This window comes from Saimiri boliviensis, chromosome 4, assembly GCF_048565385.1.
Source record: "Saimiri boliviensis isolate mSaiBol1 chromosome 4, mSaiBol1.pri, whole genome shotgun sequence".
NCBI lineage: Eukaryota > Metazoa > Chordata > Mammalia > Primates > Cebidae > Saimiri > Saimiri boliviensis.
The window spans coordinates 108,469,096-108,487,066 of NC_133452.1; the positions used below are offsets into that span (position 1 = coordinate 108,469,096).

A 17,971-nucleotide genomic window follows, 5' to 3' on the forward strand; every position below is an offset into this window, starting at 1 on the left:
TGTTTGAGTATACTATTGTCATTCGCTGAATGTCTAAGAACAGGGAATCTATCAAAAATAGTTGGGATCCTATCAAAAGAACACAGGCACTAATTTGAAGTGGCATGCATTGGTTAAAGATGTGGTAACATGAGCATTAAAAAGGTAATAATAATGATAGCAATACACTGATGCACACCAAATATATAAAAATCCATGAGTTCATAAAGATGTTCCAAAAAAGAAAGTCATTAACTACCTCTGGAGTGTGCTAGATCAATTAATTTATTCTGAAAATTATTACAGAAAAAGTGAAATATTAAACTTCATTCTTTGAAGATATTTTTAATACGTATTTGCAGCCTCTGTGTTACCAAAGTGGATTTGGCCATATTTATAAAAGGCTTCGACAGATGTGAGCTTTGCCTACTGATTCTGAAACTAACTTTGCCCAATTTTGCTTTTTCTATAATTTCCTATGAATGAGGTCATTCATTGTAATCTTTTGTAGTTGACATCTTTCATGCAGAGTTTTGTTTCTGATATTCATCCATGTAGGAAAATATATTCCTTTTTATTGCTGAGTAGTATTCCACTCTATGTGTTCATCACAATTAGCTTACCTGTTCAAGTAGCACTTTTCCTGCATGTGCTAAAATGATTGTTTCCCGCTTTATTCTATTAATTCTGCAAATTATATTGATTGATTCTCAGATATTAAAAAAGGAACTTTGCATTCCCAAGATAAGCCCCACAGGTCATGATGTATTGTCCCTTTAAATGTTGTTGAGTTTCATTTACTAAAATTTTGTTCGTGACTCTTGTGTCTGTTTTATGAGACATATTGGTCTGTGACTCTCTTTTCTTTTGAAGTCTTTGACTGGTTTTGATAGCAGAGTAAATCTGGTCTCATAAAATGAATTCAGAAGTATTTTTGCAACGCTCATTTTATGCCTTGCAGAACGTTAAGAAACATGCATAAGGTGGAACATGACAGGTGTGATTCAAATATGTTTCAAATATAAAATAATCAGTTTTTACCTTGTTCTTTCTTTTCCTAATTTACATAATAAACATGTCCTATTCCTGTTCACATCTAGTTTGAAGTTGGCTGAATTAGTGAGTGATTTATAATCACAGATTTTAGAAAATTAGAGCTAAGTTATTTTAGGGACTGTTGTCACTGCATATCTAGAGGAGGAAACGGAGACGTTTAGAGGTTGCCACGCTCTTCCAGAACAGAGTACCTTCCCACTCTTTACAGGTCCCCATCATGTAACACTCATTAAAAGTCTTTATGGGTAGGAAATGTATAAAGTACCTGCTGTGTATATACTTACATTATAAAGTTTACGTGTTCATTGTTACTCTTTTTCCTTCCTATGAAGGAACACACTGTTCTTACTCTTACAATCTCCAAGAGAGAGCAGTGAAACAATGAAACTTCAGGATTGTGTGGCCTGGGGGCTACTAGTTGAACTGGGCATGCTCAGTCGCCAGGCAGATTTTTCGGTGAAGTGGAAACTACAACAGCGCGTACCGCGCGCGGAGGTGGGCGTGCCCTCGTGGAATTTAGAACGTTGCCTCGGCCAATGGGGCCTCGCGGCCGGCTGGCGGGGCTCCTCATTGGAGCAGCAGGGAGGCGAGCAGAGGGCCCCCGGAGGGAGCCGCGGAGGTGCAGGTCGAAGAGGCCGGGCTACGCGGTGCCCTGCGTGTGAGCAGCTGCAGCAGCACAGGCAGCATCCAGCGGCGGCGCCAGCAGTTCCAGCCGGTTGCTTTACTTTTTGCTTCACCAACATAGTCATTATGCCGAAGAGAAAGGTAAGTCTTACCAAAAAAGATTTAAAAGGCCTTAAAATTGTGCTTACAGTGAATCCTGGCATTGCAATGGCTCGCGCAGAACGCGCGCGGTAGTAACCTGGGAATGGGGAATCTCTGCTCCTCCACACTTGTTTTTAGATGCCTGTTGCAGACATTCCTCTCTCCCTCTCCCCCTCCCTCTGTCCTCGTCGATCTCTGAATGTTACTTTCTCTCCAGCGACACGGTTTCCCCTCTTTTTGAACTCATTCTTGCTGGAATGGTTTCCCCCGACAACAAGAAGCAAAAGCGGCTTTCCATGCCGAAGGGGAGTTTCCTTTTTGCAAACTGCCAGGTTGCGAATTAGTGTGAAGGAAAAACAGAGCAGGGAGAGAAACACGTCCAAACATAGGGAGAGGGAAGAAAATAAATCGGGCAGATGTTGGGATTATTCCCCTGCGGCTGCGCCCGCGGCTGGCTGCGGCCGCCGTGGTGGCTCCGAGGCTAAGGGAGACAGAAAGCCATGTTTAAAATAGCGCTCACCCTCCTGCTCGCCTCCGCGCAGACCCGTATGTACCAACTCCAGTGTCAATCAGGGCTGGGGGCCGGCGAGGCGGGGCCTGGCGGCCTGGACCTACCCGCGCTTCACGGCGAGAGCGGCGGAGTTGGCGGCGTGGAAGGCGGGACAGCGCCAGGGTATCCAATATGGCTCGTCCAAGGTCAGGGGGCCAACAGGTCCTCCCCAGTGCCTGGAACCCACACTCAGTTGGGGAAGGCGGGGTCCGTGCGCCGTCCGCCCCTCTGCGTGTAAAGCGAACTGGAGTCATTTGTGTCCCATCTTCCACCCCTTGCGGACCGTCCCCTTCTGCGCAGGCCCCGGACGCCGAGTACCACGTTCGGAGACACAAATCTGCCTCGGGGTGGGGCTGCGACTTTCCCAGGGAAAGAAGGGAAGGCTTTCCTCCTCCCTGAGAAACCAGGGTGTGATGGCTGGTTCCTGAGCAAGTGCCTTGCATCCTCCCACCGCCAGCCTCAGTGTTTCCAACGGTGTCAACGAGTGTGGGTATTCAGTTTGAAGCAAAATTATACCTAATATCCTGTTTTATCAAAGACCGTGGACTAATTTGTGTGTGAGAGTGACTGCATTACTTTAAAATGCTGAAGTTTAAAAAACTCAGAAGCTTTTCCCTTATATGTTATTACTGAGAATTGGGTGGAAACTTGCTTCCTACTCCATTTTTTAAAAATAATAGTAATTGAAAGTGTTTAAAACTCTTAGTTTGTTGTGCACATACTGTGTGCCTCAGGCTATGCAGAATTTGACTTGCATTATCTCATTTAATTCTCAAAACACCTTGAGCAATGTTATCCCCATTCAACTGAGACTTAAAGAAATAAATTGTCCTGCATCTCACCAACCAATAACTACTAGTGAAGATTTGATCAGATACTGTAGATGCCAAAGTCTTATTCTCACCCATTATATACTCATTTAGGAAAAGGTGAGTCAAGAGGAGTTTAGGAAATCCAAAGGTACTCCCAGTGTAAGAAGACAGATGGCATATTAAGAAGAAATACTTGAGATTTATTATTTAAACTTACATTTTATGAAAGTATTTCCTAGCCCTGTTTTACTAGAATTAGAATATTAAATGATGTCACCGTTGTCGTTATTTTGACTGAAGGTTAATGATGGGTTGGGAATGCTAGTAGAGGCATTCCCATAAAGGAACTAATCAAGATACGGGTTACAGAGTAAGTGAGCAGGGGGCAATCTTTTTTTCCTGTGAATTATTGACAAATGTTTACATAAACAGTAGGTTAGGTGTGCACAGTTTATGTATAATGGACCCTGATGATGGAACCCTTCATAGCTGTTTATTCAAGGGCTGGAGTTGCTGAAACCATTATTATTACGGGGGAACTGTCTACCTCTCTCAAGGGGACGGAGGGAAGAAGAAAAGAACAGTAAAATAACAATTATGGTTTTATTTATTTGGAAGGCAGGGAAACCTCATGCATAAGCTAGCCAATAGTCCTGACACTAGGGGCTAAAATCTGTACAGGCACCTATGTGTCATCCTTCAGGACATCAGAGTGTTTTCCAGTGATGGAAAACTTCTCCTTGATTAATAGGAAGGCTTTCTGTTTATGCCTGAAGATCTCAGTTGACACCTGAGCAAGAACAACCTCAGATTAAACACAGTGATCATTGCCAGCCCATCTATCAGTTAAATATTAGAGCAGCCTCATGGAATCCTGAATTTCAGCGGAACTTATGCGAGAAACCACTGTCATTAGGTAAAGCCTGCTTAGATACAAAAAAGAATTGGAGGCAATCCATGCCATAGCTCTTCAACATCTTTAAAGCTGGGGTAATTGCCAAAGCATTTACATGCTACACAGTATTTTTCTTGGCTAAAGAACTGTCTGCTCTACGATATAAGAAACTTTTAAAATGTCCCCATAGTTTTTTTTTTTTTTTTTTTTTTTTTTTGCCTTTGTAGCCCGCTGGATCAACTTTTCCTAGAAATCAAGAAATGTTATTTAATGAGCATTTAAGTAAGTTGTTCTGCAGAGCAAGAAGTGGGACAGATAAAGTCAATGAAAACATCTGGAATCCTAGCCCTGTTTTAATGCTATAGGAACATAACTGGTTTTGCCTTCTTGGAGCTTGTAACAGTTGAATAACATAAGACTGTGCATATGTTCCAGAATGTGTAGTTATAGATTCCACAAGCAGTAGGAAAGATAAGGAAAGAAAGTTAACTTTAGGCTGGCCTTAAAAGTGTGGGTATAACTCAAACATACAAAGAAGAAGTCAGAGTCATTTTTGGTTACCAGGTATTCAGATGTCTCCCCTGATTGTATCTTAACATGACCAGCCCTCAGTTATGCAACTGCAGGGCTGTAATACCATCTGTATTAATATTAAAATGTTCTCATGACATTTCTTTGTAAGTTTTATGTGTGTCTTTGTGTGTGATAATCATAGCTACATTAAGTCAAATGGTTTCTTATAAATACTATAGTATTTTGTGAAGTAATACAGCACTTAGTGAAGAGTTCTTCAGTGCATATTAATCTCTTAAGTTTGTGAGATGTAAATAAAGGTGAGTTTCCTGTATCAGGTAACGGGTGGTGGGTGAGTGGAATTACAAAGGAAATGATAACATTCATGGACTCAGGTGGTAGTGAAACAATGAGTGACTGAGTTCTAGACTGTTCTGGTCACACATCCACAAATGCCCACAGTGATCATGTTGTTATGTGATGATTTGATGTTGTACAAAGACATCAGACAGTGAGGCCTAGAATCACAATCCTGGCATGATTAGCCACAGGAAATACATTTTTACATCTTTCTTTTAATTGGTAGTTTCCAGTTCCTTATCACTAGAACTATTTTAAATGCCTAATGTATCACATCAGAAACTCTTAACGAGGCAATTTTCCATGAATTTGGCATGTAAACAGTCATGTCTCTTGACACTTAAAGGTTTAAGGAAGGAAAGCCCATCTGCCTCTAGCTTTGAAATTCGAAATTAGGTTTTTATCTGTTTACTTGAAATGGAAGGCCCAGTAGCAGTGGCATTGGACTTATTAGCACAGGAGATGCTTAACTAATGGTGATCAAGGTTTGTGATAGTTAATTTTAAAAAGAATATTACTTGTCATAACACCAAAAACAGAAACTGTAAATGAAAACACAGATAAATTTGGCTACATGAAAATGAATATTTCAAGATGGCAAAAAAAAACTGTTAACAAAAATTTTAAATTTATGAAAAACTGGGAAAAAATGTTTGTACCACATATACTGAAAAAGGTTTGCTATTTTAAAAAGATAGCATCCCACATTTCCTTATGGAAAAGATGTATATCTTTATAGGAAAGTAACGAAGACCAAGTAGACACAAATGTTTAGTTTTACTAGAAATAAAAAAAATATACATTATTAAGAGTAATGAGATGTAATTTTTTAAAATAACCAATCTGGTTTAAAAAAAGATTAAAAGTAGGTACTGGCCAGTGCTGAGGGATATAGCCATTCAGCACACTAAATTACAATAAGTAAATAATACTTCAATAAATGTTTTAAAGTCCATTCATCTATTCAATTTATACAATTCAGGGATTTTTAGTAAAGTATAAAGTTGTGCAACCATTATCATAATCCAGTTCTGAAACATGTCCATCATTCCACAAAGGTCCCTCATGGAGTTTATAGCCAATCCCCACTCCCAGCCTAGCCCCAGGCACTAATCTACTTTTGCTGTCTCTAGATTAAACATTTCTGGAAATTTTATATAAAAGAAATGATAAAATGTGTAGTCTTTTATGACTGATTTTTTTTACTCAGCATAATGTCTTTGAGATCAATCACTATGTGTTGTAGCATGTATCATTACATCATTCTTTTTTTATAGTCCAGTAGTATTCCATTGTATGGATATACTACTTTTTGTTTATCCTTTCACAAGTTAATGGACATTTGGATTGTTCCAGGTTAGAATTATTATAAATAATGCTGCCGTGAATATTTGTACGTAAGTTATTGCATGAACGTGTATTTTCATTTCTCCTGAGAAGATTTCTAAGAGTAGAACTGGTGGGTGGTATGAAAGTCAATGTTTAACATTTTAAGGAACCTCCAAACTGTTTTCCAGAGTGCATGAGTTCTGGTTCCAACATACTTGTTCATACTTGGTATTGTTCATTTTTTGCTTATAGATGTCCTAATGAATTTTCATTTATAGTTCTATAATAACTACTAACAATAAACATCTTTTCATGTGTTTACTAGCGTAATGTATATCATATGTGAAATGTCTATTCAGATATTTTGCCCGTTTTTAGTTGGGTTGTCTTATTATTGATTTGTAAGTTTTTCATATGTCTGAGATAGAAGTCCCTTATTGTAAATATGATTGGTAGTTATATTCTCCCAGTTTGTGACTTAAAAATTTTTTTTTCTTAATGGTGTCTTTTGAAGAACAAGTTTTAAATTTTGATGAAATCCATTTAGTGTTACATTTAATAAATCTTTGCCTAATTCAAGGTTATGGATATTTTCTCCTAGAGGTTTTATACTTTTAACTCTTATATTTTGGTATGTGATCCATTTTGAGTTAATTTTTTGTATGGTATGAGATTAGGGTTTAAATTTATTTTTTTACTGTAGAAATCCAATTATCTCAGCACCATTTGTTGAAAAGACCATCCTTTCTCCACTGAATTGCCTAGGCACCTTTGTTGAAACTCTGTCATAAATGTAAACTTTTATTTCTGGACACTCAATTATGTTCTATGATCTGTGTATCTATTCTTATACCAGTACTGCATTACCTTGGGTAGTCACAGTGGCTCACACCTGTAATCCCAACATTTTGAGAGGCTGAGACAGGAGGATCACTTGAGGACAGGAGTTTGAGATCAGCTTGGGCAAAATAGCAAGACCTCATCTCTACAAAAAATGTAAAAATTAGCTGGGCGTGATGGGGTGCACCTGTAGTGGCAGCTGCTCAGGAAGCTGAGGCTGGAGGATCTCTTTAGCCCTGGAGGTTGAAGCCGCTGTGAGCCGAGATTGCGCCACTATACTCCAGCCTGGGCAACAGAGTGAGACCCTGTCTCAAAAGGACGGAAAAACTACACTATCTTGATATCTTGATTACTATGGTTTTATATTAAGATTTAAAAATCTGTTAATGTCAATTTTTCACTTTTTGTTACTTTTTTCTCAAAATTTTTTCTGGCTATTTGGTCTTTTATGTTTTTGTGTAAATTTTAGAATCACCTTATATATTTCTACCAAAAAAAAAAAGCCTGCCATTATTTTGATAGAGATTGAATTGAATCTAAAAATCAGTTTGGAAAGAATTGCTTTCTTAGCAATATTGAGTTTCTCTGTCTGAATATGAAAGGGCCTGACATCCGTAAATACTTGCTGCATTTAATTGAGTTAAATATTGATATGGAATCTATATTTGAGTAAAGGCTCCAAAATGGTAGGGCTGTACATTTAATTATTCATTCACTCCATGTTAAACATTCTTTGGGCATCATCTTTATGCAAGATATCATCACCTTGGGAAATTAAATGAAAAATTACTGTTTTTTTCAACTCAAATGAGTAAGTGCCCTTGTTTTTAAGAATTTTTCAGTCTAATGGGATAGGTAGAACACATACACAAGTATTTATAATTCATAGAAGAAAGTGATAATGAGCCACAAGAGAAGCTATGAGCAGTGAACGTTCAAATGATTTAGCCAGGCTGAATGTCCAAAGAAGAAACACTGTGAAAGAGTGTTGTTTGGTTAAAAGGGTCAGGGGTTATAGCTTTTAACCCCCCTGTTGTGTTTCAGAAGTTGTCTGGCACCATGTTTCTATATCAGCACAAGTTACTTGATTGATTGCCCATTTTTAAATTAATTTTGTTTTGTAATCCTAATTTAACTTTACCGTGAACTCATTCATGGCTCTGATCTTCCTTTCATGCCCCATAGCACCTAGCACAGGTAGTATAAATATTTGTAGAACAAATGGATGAATAAATTGTTTTCAGAGGAAGGAATTAATAAGTTTAATCATTTCATTGTAAGTAGGTTTAATTATTTCATATAGTGGGGACAACTCCAGTATGGTTCTGGTATTTGCTGTTTATTAGCTATATGATCTATGGTAGCTTCCTTAACCTCTCCCTAAGTTGCTAAGTTCCTAAATTCTCTAAGAGTCAGTTTTCTCATCTGTAAAATGGGAGTAATGATATGCTGTATTTCATTGCAGTGTTATGAGAAGTAATTGAGATGGTGAATGCAAAGAACTTAGCCCAGGGCCTGGTGTGTGTAAAACAATCGATGGATAGTCGATGTGATGATGAGCTTTTTAATTATTATGAGAACCACAGTGAAACAACAGACTTCTAACAGCACCAGGCCTCCACTTTGTGGGATGACAAGTGGTGTACACAATGAGTAGTAGAGGGAGCAAGTAGATCCTACCCTGATGTCGAATTCACTGCAATTATAGGAATACATGTTTAACTACCAAATAACAAATGGAGTGTTTTTGAAAGAGTGTGAGCTTTAATCTTGTGCATTTCTACATGGTTGATTTTTCTCACAGAAAAAAATATGTTTAAAAATATCTTCATATGACATTAAAATTCCCTTGGAAGATCAGTTACCAAGTGGTCCTCTTTTCCGACATTTTTCTCCTAAAATGTTGCTTTTGTTTACACCAGAGTTAAATATATTCCAATTTCCTGCAGGGCACAATTTGGAAATGGTGACTGAAATAAACATCATTTAAGCTGTCTGCTTTCACAGTACCTAGAGTTTTGAAATATGATGTTAGTCTCCTGAGTAATTTAAAAATCACTGTCAAAGTTAACAAACAAAATCAAAATGTTGAATTCCTTTTCACTGGTTACTTATTTATTGTACATTTCATTGTCTTTTTAGAAGAATTCAGTCAAGTCATGTAGCAGTTCTTGGTCAAGGTATTTATTGAATCCAGTATTATTCTACCTTGTGGGCATGTCCAGAAACAGGGCCATTTAGATATGCCCAAGGCAAATACATATTCAGTCACACATAAAGTAAATTACATACACATTCAGAAGTAGGAAGATGGAAAAGTGGTTTTAAATTTCAAAATTGGCTCCAAACTGTAATATTTTAAGAGAAATGTATGTCAGTAATAACACAAATATATTTACTACTATTAAAATTGAATTAATTTAAAAATTGAGCTATTTATTGAATGCCTGGATGTACCAGACCTAAGTGTTTTATATTCATAATGTACCTTAGTTCAAATAAAATTATGTGAAATTACTAGGTACAAATGTATGGGAAGTATTATAGTATAATTTCATTTTATTCTCACAACAGTTCAGTGAGGCAATTTCATCTCACAGCTAAGAGAGAGGTCTTTTTCTATGAGTCAGGCTGTTCTTAGCACTTTACATTAATAATGTTAATTCTTCCAACCACCCAGTAACTTGTGTCCTCTTCCCATTCTCATTTTACATATGAGAAAATTGAAGTGCCAACTGGTTAACAGACTTTCTCAAAGCACCTGTGATAAGGAATGGCTGAGTTGGGATTTCACTTCTGAAGTCTGGCTCTAGAGCCTGTGATCTTAATCAGTGAGCCCTGCAGCTTTCTCAAACACAGGGGAAAATATTGGGATTTAGTGAGATTAAGAAATTTCCTGTGGGTCACACAGCTAGGAAGTGATAGAACTAGCATTCTGACAAAGCTGTTTTACTCAGAAATTTTGCTGTTAACCATCACACCATAATATTTCATGTATATGTTTATTTCTGATAATTGCATGTATTTTTAACTGCAATACCTAATGAATGAAACGAGAGGAATCAAGAGTTATGTAAACATGAGTATTCACTTGTTTAAAATGTCTTTATTACAATATAGGCTGGTGCCATGGTTTCTAGGTGCCGGTCATAGAAAGTTACCCAACAAGGCATTATTATTTGTGATCCTGCCCTAAGGCTGGCCTCAGGGTCCAGTCCTGTTCTCGGTAAGAGAGGAGCATTATTACCATGAAGTCTTCTAGGTATTTCAGTAACTTTATTTTGTTCTTTACTTTCCTGCGTTTTATTGGTAAATGTGCTTTATTCCACCGAAGTTTATAGATCTTATTTCTGTTTTTAAAATTTTTAAATAACTTTAAATTTATTTTAACAAATTCTAAAATTACTCTCTATCTGTATCATCCTCTAGAACAAAATCAGGACCATAGTATCCTTTAACTTCTTATCTACTGACCCCACTTCAATCTTTCATGGTTGTTATTGTCTAAAGCTCTGCTGTGCAGTATGGTAGCCATTAGCTGCATGAATTTATTAAGTACTTAAGAAGAATGAGGAGCTGAATTTTTAATTTTATTTAAAAACTGATATTAGAATCTGCTTTTGGAAAATTGTAAATGTTTGGAACATCCTGGGCGAAACTACTATAAAGTTTATGAATTTTAAATGCATATTTAGGATGTTCCTGATAAAATTTAGCATTTGAGTAAAAATGTGCTCTAAGTATAAAATGAACACTGGATTTTAAAGATTTAGTATAAAAAAAGTCTGTGAAATATCTCATTAATCATTTTTTTGGCATTAGTTACCAAGTGAAATAATGAAGTTTTAGATACATTCAGTTAAATAAAATATTAAAATAAATTTCATCTGTTTTTATGCTTTTTTAATGTGGCAATTAGAAAATCTAAAATTATATGTTATATTTCTGTAGGATAGAACTTCTCTAGAATTACTATTGAAACTTAAAAACACACACAATAGATAGTTATTTACAGTTAGTAATTAGATTTATTAGTATATTTTAAACATTTTTTTCTTATATACTTTTCGTTCCTTCTAGATTCATTTTTCTTATTGCTAAATTTGATCCTTTAGTAATAGATTCTTGTTGAAAGAAAGGCTTTTTTGGAAGTGAACTCACTTTATATTTGTATTCTGAAATGGCTTTATTTTGCCATCAGTCTTGAATGATAGCTAGGTATAGAATTCTACGTTGACAGTTTTCCTCAATTCCTTGGATAGTACTCTATATTTTCATACATTTGTATTTGTTACTGGAGAAGTAATTCTTTATAGGTAATCTGCCTTAACTCTGATAACTTTAAGGATTTTTCTCATTTTCCTTTATGTTTTGTAATTTTATTGCAATATGCCTTATATTATTTTGTTTTGTTTTGTTTTCTGTTTGCTCCTTGGTGTGTATGTTCAATGTGGAGAGTCAAGATTTTACTTTGGGAAAATACTCAGTCATTATATCTTTTCCTTCCTATTGGTACCTCTTCTGCTTCTGAAATGCCTATTAAATAGTTGTGGAGCTTCTCAGTTAACCGCATCTCCTAACTCTTGTTCAGCTTTTTGTTGTTCTTTGTTGCATTATGGGTTAGTTCCTCAGCAGTCTGTGGCAATTCCTACTGTGAGTTTATCTGTGTTTTGAGTTTTTTTTATTTCAATGAGCCTGCTTTTTTTTCAGAACTTCTATTTTCTATGAATGAAAGACATTTTAATATAAAACATACAGACAGAATGTAGTATCTACATATACATGATTTACATAATAATAAAATAAACTACCATCTAGCTTAAGAAATGTAACTCTTACCATTGACTTTGTCTTTCCCAAATTACCCTCCGTTTCCTCAGCAAAGGGTAACCTCTGTCATGACTTCATGGCTATCATTTGTTATGCTCTTCTTTGTAGATTTTCCACTTATTTGCATTTTAAAACTTTATTTAGAATCATGCTATGACTTCCCTTTTTTGCCCAATGTTACGTTTGTGAGATTCATCCTATGTTGGATGTGCATACTCACGGTTCATTTGTGTTTGCTGCTACTTAATATTTTATTATATACCACCGTGTATATATCCTCGTGATGACACATTTATAGGTTGTTTCTACTTTTTAATTAAGTTTAGCTAAGTATATATTTTTTCACCATCCTTTTAATTTCATGCTTTCTATATCCTTGAGTTTTTGGTATCTCTTTTAAGTATCATATTGTTGTATAAGTGTTAGTTACCTATATTGTTTATTATTTTTAAGTCTTAAAATCTGATTGAGCAAGCATTCCTTCCCACCCAACTCCTCATTGTTTTCCTTTTTGGGATGTGCCAGAGGGGATAGGAAACAAAGCCTAGGGCTGGTACAGGGGGAGAAAGCATGCAGCAGTATCCTCAAGTTTGCAGCTTCCTTAAAAGGCATGAGGAACTAACAACAAAAAGTTAAAATATCTCTTGCAGAGAACGGGTTAAGGGATCTTGCCCATGTCAGCCTTAACACTGGGTGTGATGAAAAAAGACTCTTCCTGTTTTGACCCTGATGTGGGTTCACACTCCATACCATTTATGGGTCCCTCAAAACTGTAAGTCTGGCTTCTAATAATGAAGGAAAAAGTTGTCCTGATACGTCTTGACACATCAGCCATCAAGGATACCCCAATATTTCAGCTAAGTGAGAAAACTCTCCCATTTAGTTGAAGACACTAGACTCTACTATGACAATTATTCTTTAGACTGCTTAGGGCCTAGAACAAATCAGATAAGCCTCCATCTGAAATGGACACAAATTCTTCCAGAGTATATCAATCTACTTTGCTCTAGTACCCATTAGATTCAAGGTTAGCATTCTGCCAACACTCCAGAGACAGCACCCAAAGCCCTGGTTTATATTTGATGATTGGTTTCTGTGTTTTCAACTTATCCTCTAGAGGGTGACAGCTATTCAGCTCCATTCACACAGTATGTAGCTGCCCAAAGTTACCGCCCTTTTGAGATTACTCTGGATCAGCCTCATTCACTTAGAATATTATCATTCTGTGCTAACATTCAGGTTCTCCTGGCTGATTATCTGTCCTGACCTAGTCATCAGGTCTCAGTCATCTACCTGCCTGCTGACTTGCCCTTAGATCAGCTCTCACTGGTGCCCAGACTCCCCACTGTGGCCTCCATCTGGCCACCATGCCGTGTATCCCCCACCTCCTTGCTGGCTCTCAACTCAGTATGCAGGCCACTTGGGAACTGAAGGAACTTTGGATATGTGCATTAGATCTTTTTATTTAACCATGGTTTGGGTCTTCTTGACTATTCTTGGTTCAGACCGTATTAGTAGAAGCCTACCGTGTCCTAGGGAGTGGGGCAAGAGCCCCCTTTGCCTTGGCAGTCCCTGAATCCCATCTTACTCTCCTCATCTTTCATATCCACCTGCTGGGCAGTTCATATCCACCTGCTAGACAGTAGACAGTTGAAGTACATCTGAGATTCCCCTGTATACACCCCCAACCCTTTGTTTCCCCCTTTTCTTTGTTTTTATTCCTCACAATCCCTTGGTGCAAAAAGCTTTGGGTTTCTGTTTTAATCCCTTAAAACCATACTGTCTTCCTTCCTGTCCCCGGCCTGTGGCTTAGAGTTAATTGATGGAGAGGGTTATGTGATAAGACAGCTTATAATTGTAGGTCTTTCCAAAATAGTCTACCTGTTACTCTGTGCAGCAAAAACAGATAACCAGTTTTCTGGGAATCTGAATGTAAGGAAATGTGCTTAACTTTAAGATTCTGCTGAATATAGTTTCATACTGTATAATTCAGAAGTCATCTTAAGATCTTTATTATCGCATAACGTTGGTATATCAATTTACAGTTTATGAAATGTTTTCTGCAGTATCTCACTTGATCATAAGCTTGACCCTTTGAGTTAGCTGTCATTATAATCTATCATTCATGGATGAGGAGACTGAGCCACTGTGATCAAGTCACTGTCCCAGATCATACAGCTTCTAGGTCGAGAGCCGAGATTCAAGCCAGATGTCTTCAGCTCACATCCTGCATTCATACCATTGTATCACACTGATCCATGATAAAGATTGATTGTTCCTGACTGTAGATGTATTAAATGCTTGTTAATAGAAAGCCGTTGTGGGAGATTGCCAGAGAAACCAGCTTTGCTAGCCCTTCACATCCAGAGCCTTATGTTCATTCACCTGAAGGCATTCACATTTTTTGTGTACCTGCTTTTTTTTTATGCAGTGCCTTTACAAGTTCCTCTTTTTGAATAATTTGCATCCCATATAAACATTATTAGGTCAATGTTTAGAGATTGAACTATCATATTCCATGTCACTAACCCACTGCATAGAAAAATATGAAAATAATCTCATTAACATTAGTTTTTCTTTTAATAGCTATGTGCTGCTGCTTTAACTGCCTATCAGTTATAGGTAGAGAGTACCCTAGAATGAAATGTGCTGAGTGACCTGACAGGTCTAAATAAAAGCCCAGCACTCCTAGACAACCAAGGGTCTGTTGTGTGGCCAGAGGGTTGAGTTTGTAGCCATGGAAGTGTGCAAAACCCAATGGCCCACCTAGGAATTATATTCATATACTCAGACTAAGATTTTACCATCTCTACCACAACTGACTGACACAAGATCTATGAACCAAATATTCCTGTGCAGGAGAGTAGGGAACAAAAAAGAGAAAGCTGTTTCTTCATGATAGAGAAGTTTCCATGGACGAGGGGAGATGGTTGATTTGGAAACGAGAGAAATCCATGACATGGGGAGTTCTGGAAAGAGGACATGGGATAGGCTACGGGTAATAGGCAGCTCCAGGGAATAGACAAAGGTCACTGGATCCTTTGCCTTGAAGAAAAGCTTTTTTCTTTCCTAAAGACTTTTATATATACTTAGGACTTCTGTTTTGCATACTTTTTTATGACCTAAGTTTTTTAATTGAGCATTCTTTTATGTGGACTTTTTATGTATTCAGATTGCCTAACTTTTTAATTCTGTTCATTCATATTTACATAAATATGTAAACAATAGTTTATTTAAACATTTCTCTATTATTTACTGATACATGAGTTGCTTCCACTTATTCCATGTTAGAAATAGTACAAATCCCATTATTTACAAAGAGTTTCTTTTTCTGAGTCCAGGTTCCAAAATTGAAATTACTGGGTCATATTAGTCCTCTGTGTCTTTTTCATATTGCCAAGTTGTTCTTTGAAATTATTATATTTCGAGTGCCACCAGCCTCAAGCACTGGGTTTTATGATCTCTTGAATTTTGTTCTCCTTTTATCAGATGAGGCATTACCACATAGCTGTTTTATTTTGCTGAGCCAAACATTGTGTCAAATGTCAGTTTGCTATTTGTATTTTTTTCTAATGAGAGTTCTATTCAGATCAGCAGCTATTTGTGCCGTAGAGACTGAGTACTCACTTTCCAACCATAAAATAGTTTAAAAATATGTCAGATAGTCTAGTTTTCTAATTAGTTTGTTTAAATATTATTTATTAACTCTTAGCCAATAAAAAATACTGGGACATGTGGAGTATCCAATAAATCCAAAGTATATTTTATTTTAAAATATAAAGTATGTTTTCCCCATAGCATACACATCCTATAAAGGAGTCAGGTGTCAGCTGTCACAAGAGGAGGCAGGTGCCGCCCCAGGGGATGAATCAAAACCTGGAAATAAATCGAGGGTGGCATGTAGCCTGGCTGTCATGCCAAGGCTGGGAGTTTAGTAGAGATGCTGGAATTGATAATGGAAAAATAGTAATCTATGATAAATTTGTCAGGTCATATCGAGAAATGGGCTAGAAATCAAGGCTAGGCAAGGATGGGATGAAAATGTGCTTTCGTGGTTGGCCTGGGCTTTACCAGCAGCCTACCCTGATCTTAAAGGAACAGAGTAACTAGAAAATCAATTGGAACAAGAGGGTGGCTCTCAGGCATTCCTGCCACTGACTCCTGGCCACTGTTCTTTAACTGGAATCATCAAAGATAAATGAAAGTCACTTAGGTTGCATGCACATTGAGAACAAGGGATAGCATCCTTCTTTCACCATTTCTGTTTTAAAAGTAGAGCAGTTATGCAGCTATCTACTCTGTGTGCATGCTTGCACGTAAGTGTGTAAAAGACATACCCTGTTATAACTTATTTTTTCTCTGCAAAAAAAAAATCTGTTAGCTTATTTGCTTCTGGGAATGAAATAACTTTTTAAAAACATTTTTCTAATGTGTGTTTTCCAATTTAAATACAATTCACTGAAATATTATCTTTCTAGTCTCCAGAGAATGCGGAGGGCAAAGATGGATCCAAAGTAACTAAACAGGAGGTAAGTATATCTTTAACATTTTATATCTAATTATTTACATTGAAATGTTTAATATTGTTAAGGTTGTCTGCATCTGAATGAAATGCAGACAGTCTTATGAACAAGATTGAATATGAATGAACAAGGTTGTTAAGACTACATAAAACAGAGATAAGTGTCTGTATGTAGTCTCTCTTGGCCTAGGTATGCTTCAGTTGGGTATATTTATGAGGCATTTTTCCACTTACTGTGTTGTTCATGTTTCTACTTGTCGGTCCTGCTTTGTGGTAAAGCAAATACTGAGAATTCCTTCTGGGCAAAGAGTAAGATAATAGGCAAATTCATCAAGGAGAACAAAGTCTGCCTTTCACACCAAGAAAACGAAAGACTTGATATCATAAATTCTGTGCTCCAATGAGTGTATTATAAATCACTTTTTAGGTGCTGAATATTTTGCCTGAGAAGGATCATCTTTAAAGTCAAAAACTGTAGAAGGATACACAATGTGTCAAAATAGTAAAGCTTTTTTTAAAAATTGGGAGCAATCAGGATATTGGGATAACTCATTAGGCAATGACTCAATGATGTTTTGTATTAAAATTCAGAAACCTCCAAAAGTCTAGAAACTTGGAAGAGTTTCTGAGATTTGACCCTCCACATTTATTATTATGAACCTCTTAAAAAAGATGGGCTAAACAGTAGGAAATGAGATGTAATTTTGAAAACAGCCATTCTCTTTTCACAGAGCTTTAGAGTAGGTAGAAAACTGCAGCTGTTACCCTTGAACTTACCAACTAAAAGGGTCATGAGTGAGACAGAAACAATGTCTAGTTACAGATTCTTTGATCGAGTGATTCATATTGTGGTTAATAATTCAGAGGAGTTTATCATAATACCAAAACCCCTATACAAGATTTGTGCAAGGAAATTCATTCTGCCAAGTGGAAAATCTTAGACAGAATCTATAAAGAATAACATAAAAGCAAAACAAACAAAACAGTTTGTTTCCGCCATCTATGTAGTTAGCATTCATGGTTTGACAGAGTTTGGAATAATCATGATTTTTTAAAATCCAAAGCAGAGTCACCATACAAATGTGAGAACCGACCAAAAAATGATAAGAACCAACCAAAAAGTGACAAATGCTTGAATTTTCTTGGAAAATGGCAAAATGTGAACTTTTTTTTTTTTTTTTGAGATGGGGTCTTGCTCTGTTGCCCAGGCTAGAGTGCAGTGGCAAGATCTTGGCTCATTGCAACCTCCACCTCCTGGGTTCAAGCGATTGTCCTGTTGCAGCCTCGTGAATAGCTGGGACTACAAGCACGTCCACCATGTCCGGCTAATTTTTTGTATTTTTAGTAGAGTCGGGGTTTCACCATGTTAACCAGGATGATCTCAGTCTCCTGACCTTGTGATCCATCCACCTCGACCTCCCAAAGTGCTGGAATTACAGACGTGAGCCAATGCGCCCAGCCATGATTTTTAGAACAGTTGGCTAACCTTATTGTTTTTAAGATTTGAACACTAAAACAAA

General features: G+C 37.0%; 1 protein-coding gene across 5 annotated transcripts in view; it reads left to right on the forward strand.

Moving 5' to 3' along the window:
- The first annotated feature begins 1,591 nt into the window (after positions 1 to 1,591).
- HMGN3 (high mobility group nucleosomal binding domain 3) overlaps positions 1,592 to 17,971 on the forward strand; it is a 28,073-nt gene continuing 11,693 nt past the window's right edge. Inside the window, exons 1-2 of one of the 5 annotated variants that reach the window (XM_010334145.3) lie at positions 1,592 to 1,800; positions 16,408 to 16,458. In XM_010334145.3, the coding sequence (XP_010332447.1) occupies positions 1,786 to 1,800; positions 16,408 to 16,458 (66 nt within the window). In that variant the 5' untranslated portion in view covers positions 1,592 to 1,785. The remainder of the gene's footprint in view (positions 1,801 to 16,407; positions 16,459 to 17,971) is intronic. The other 4 variants (XM_010334146.3, XM_010334147.3, XM_010334148.3 and 1 more) reach the window with 4 other exon arrangements.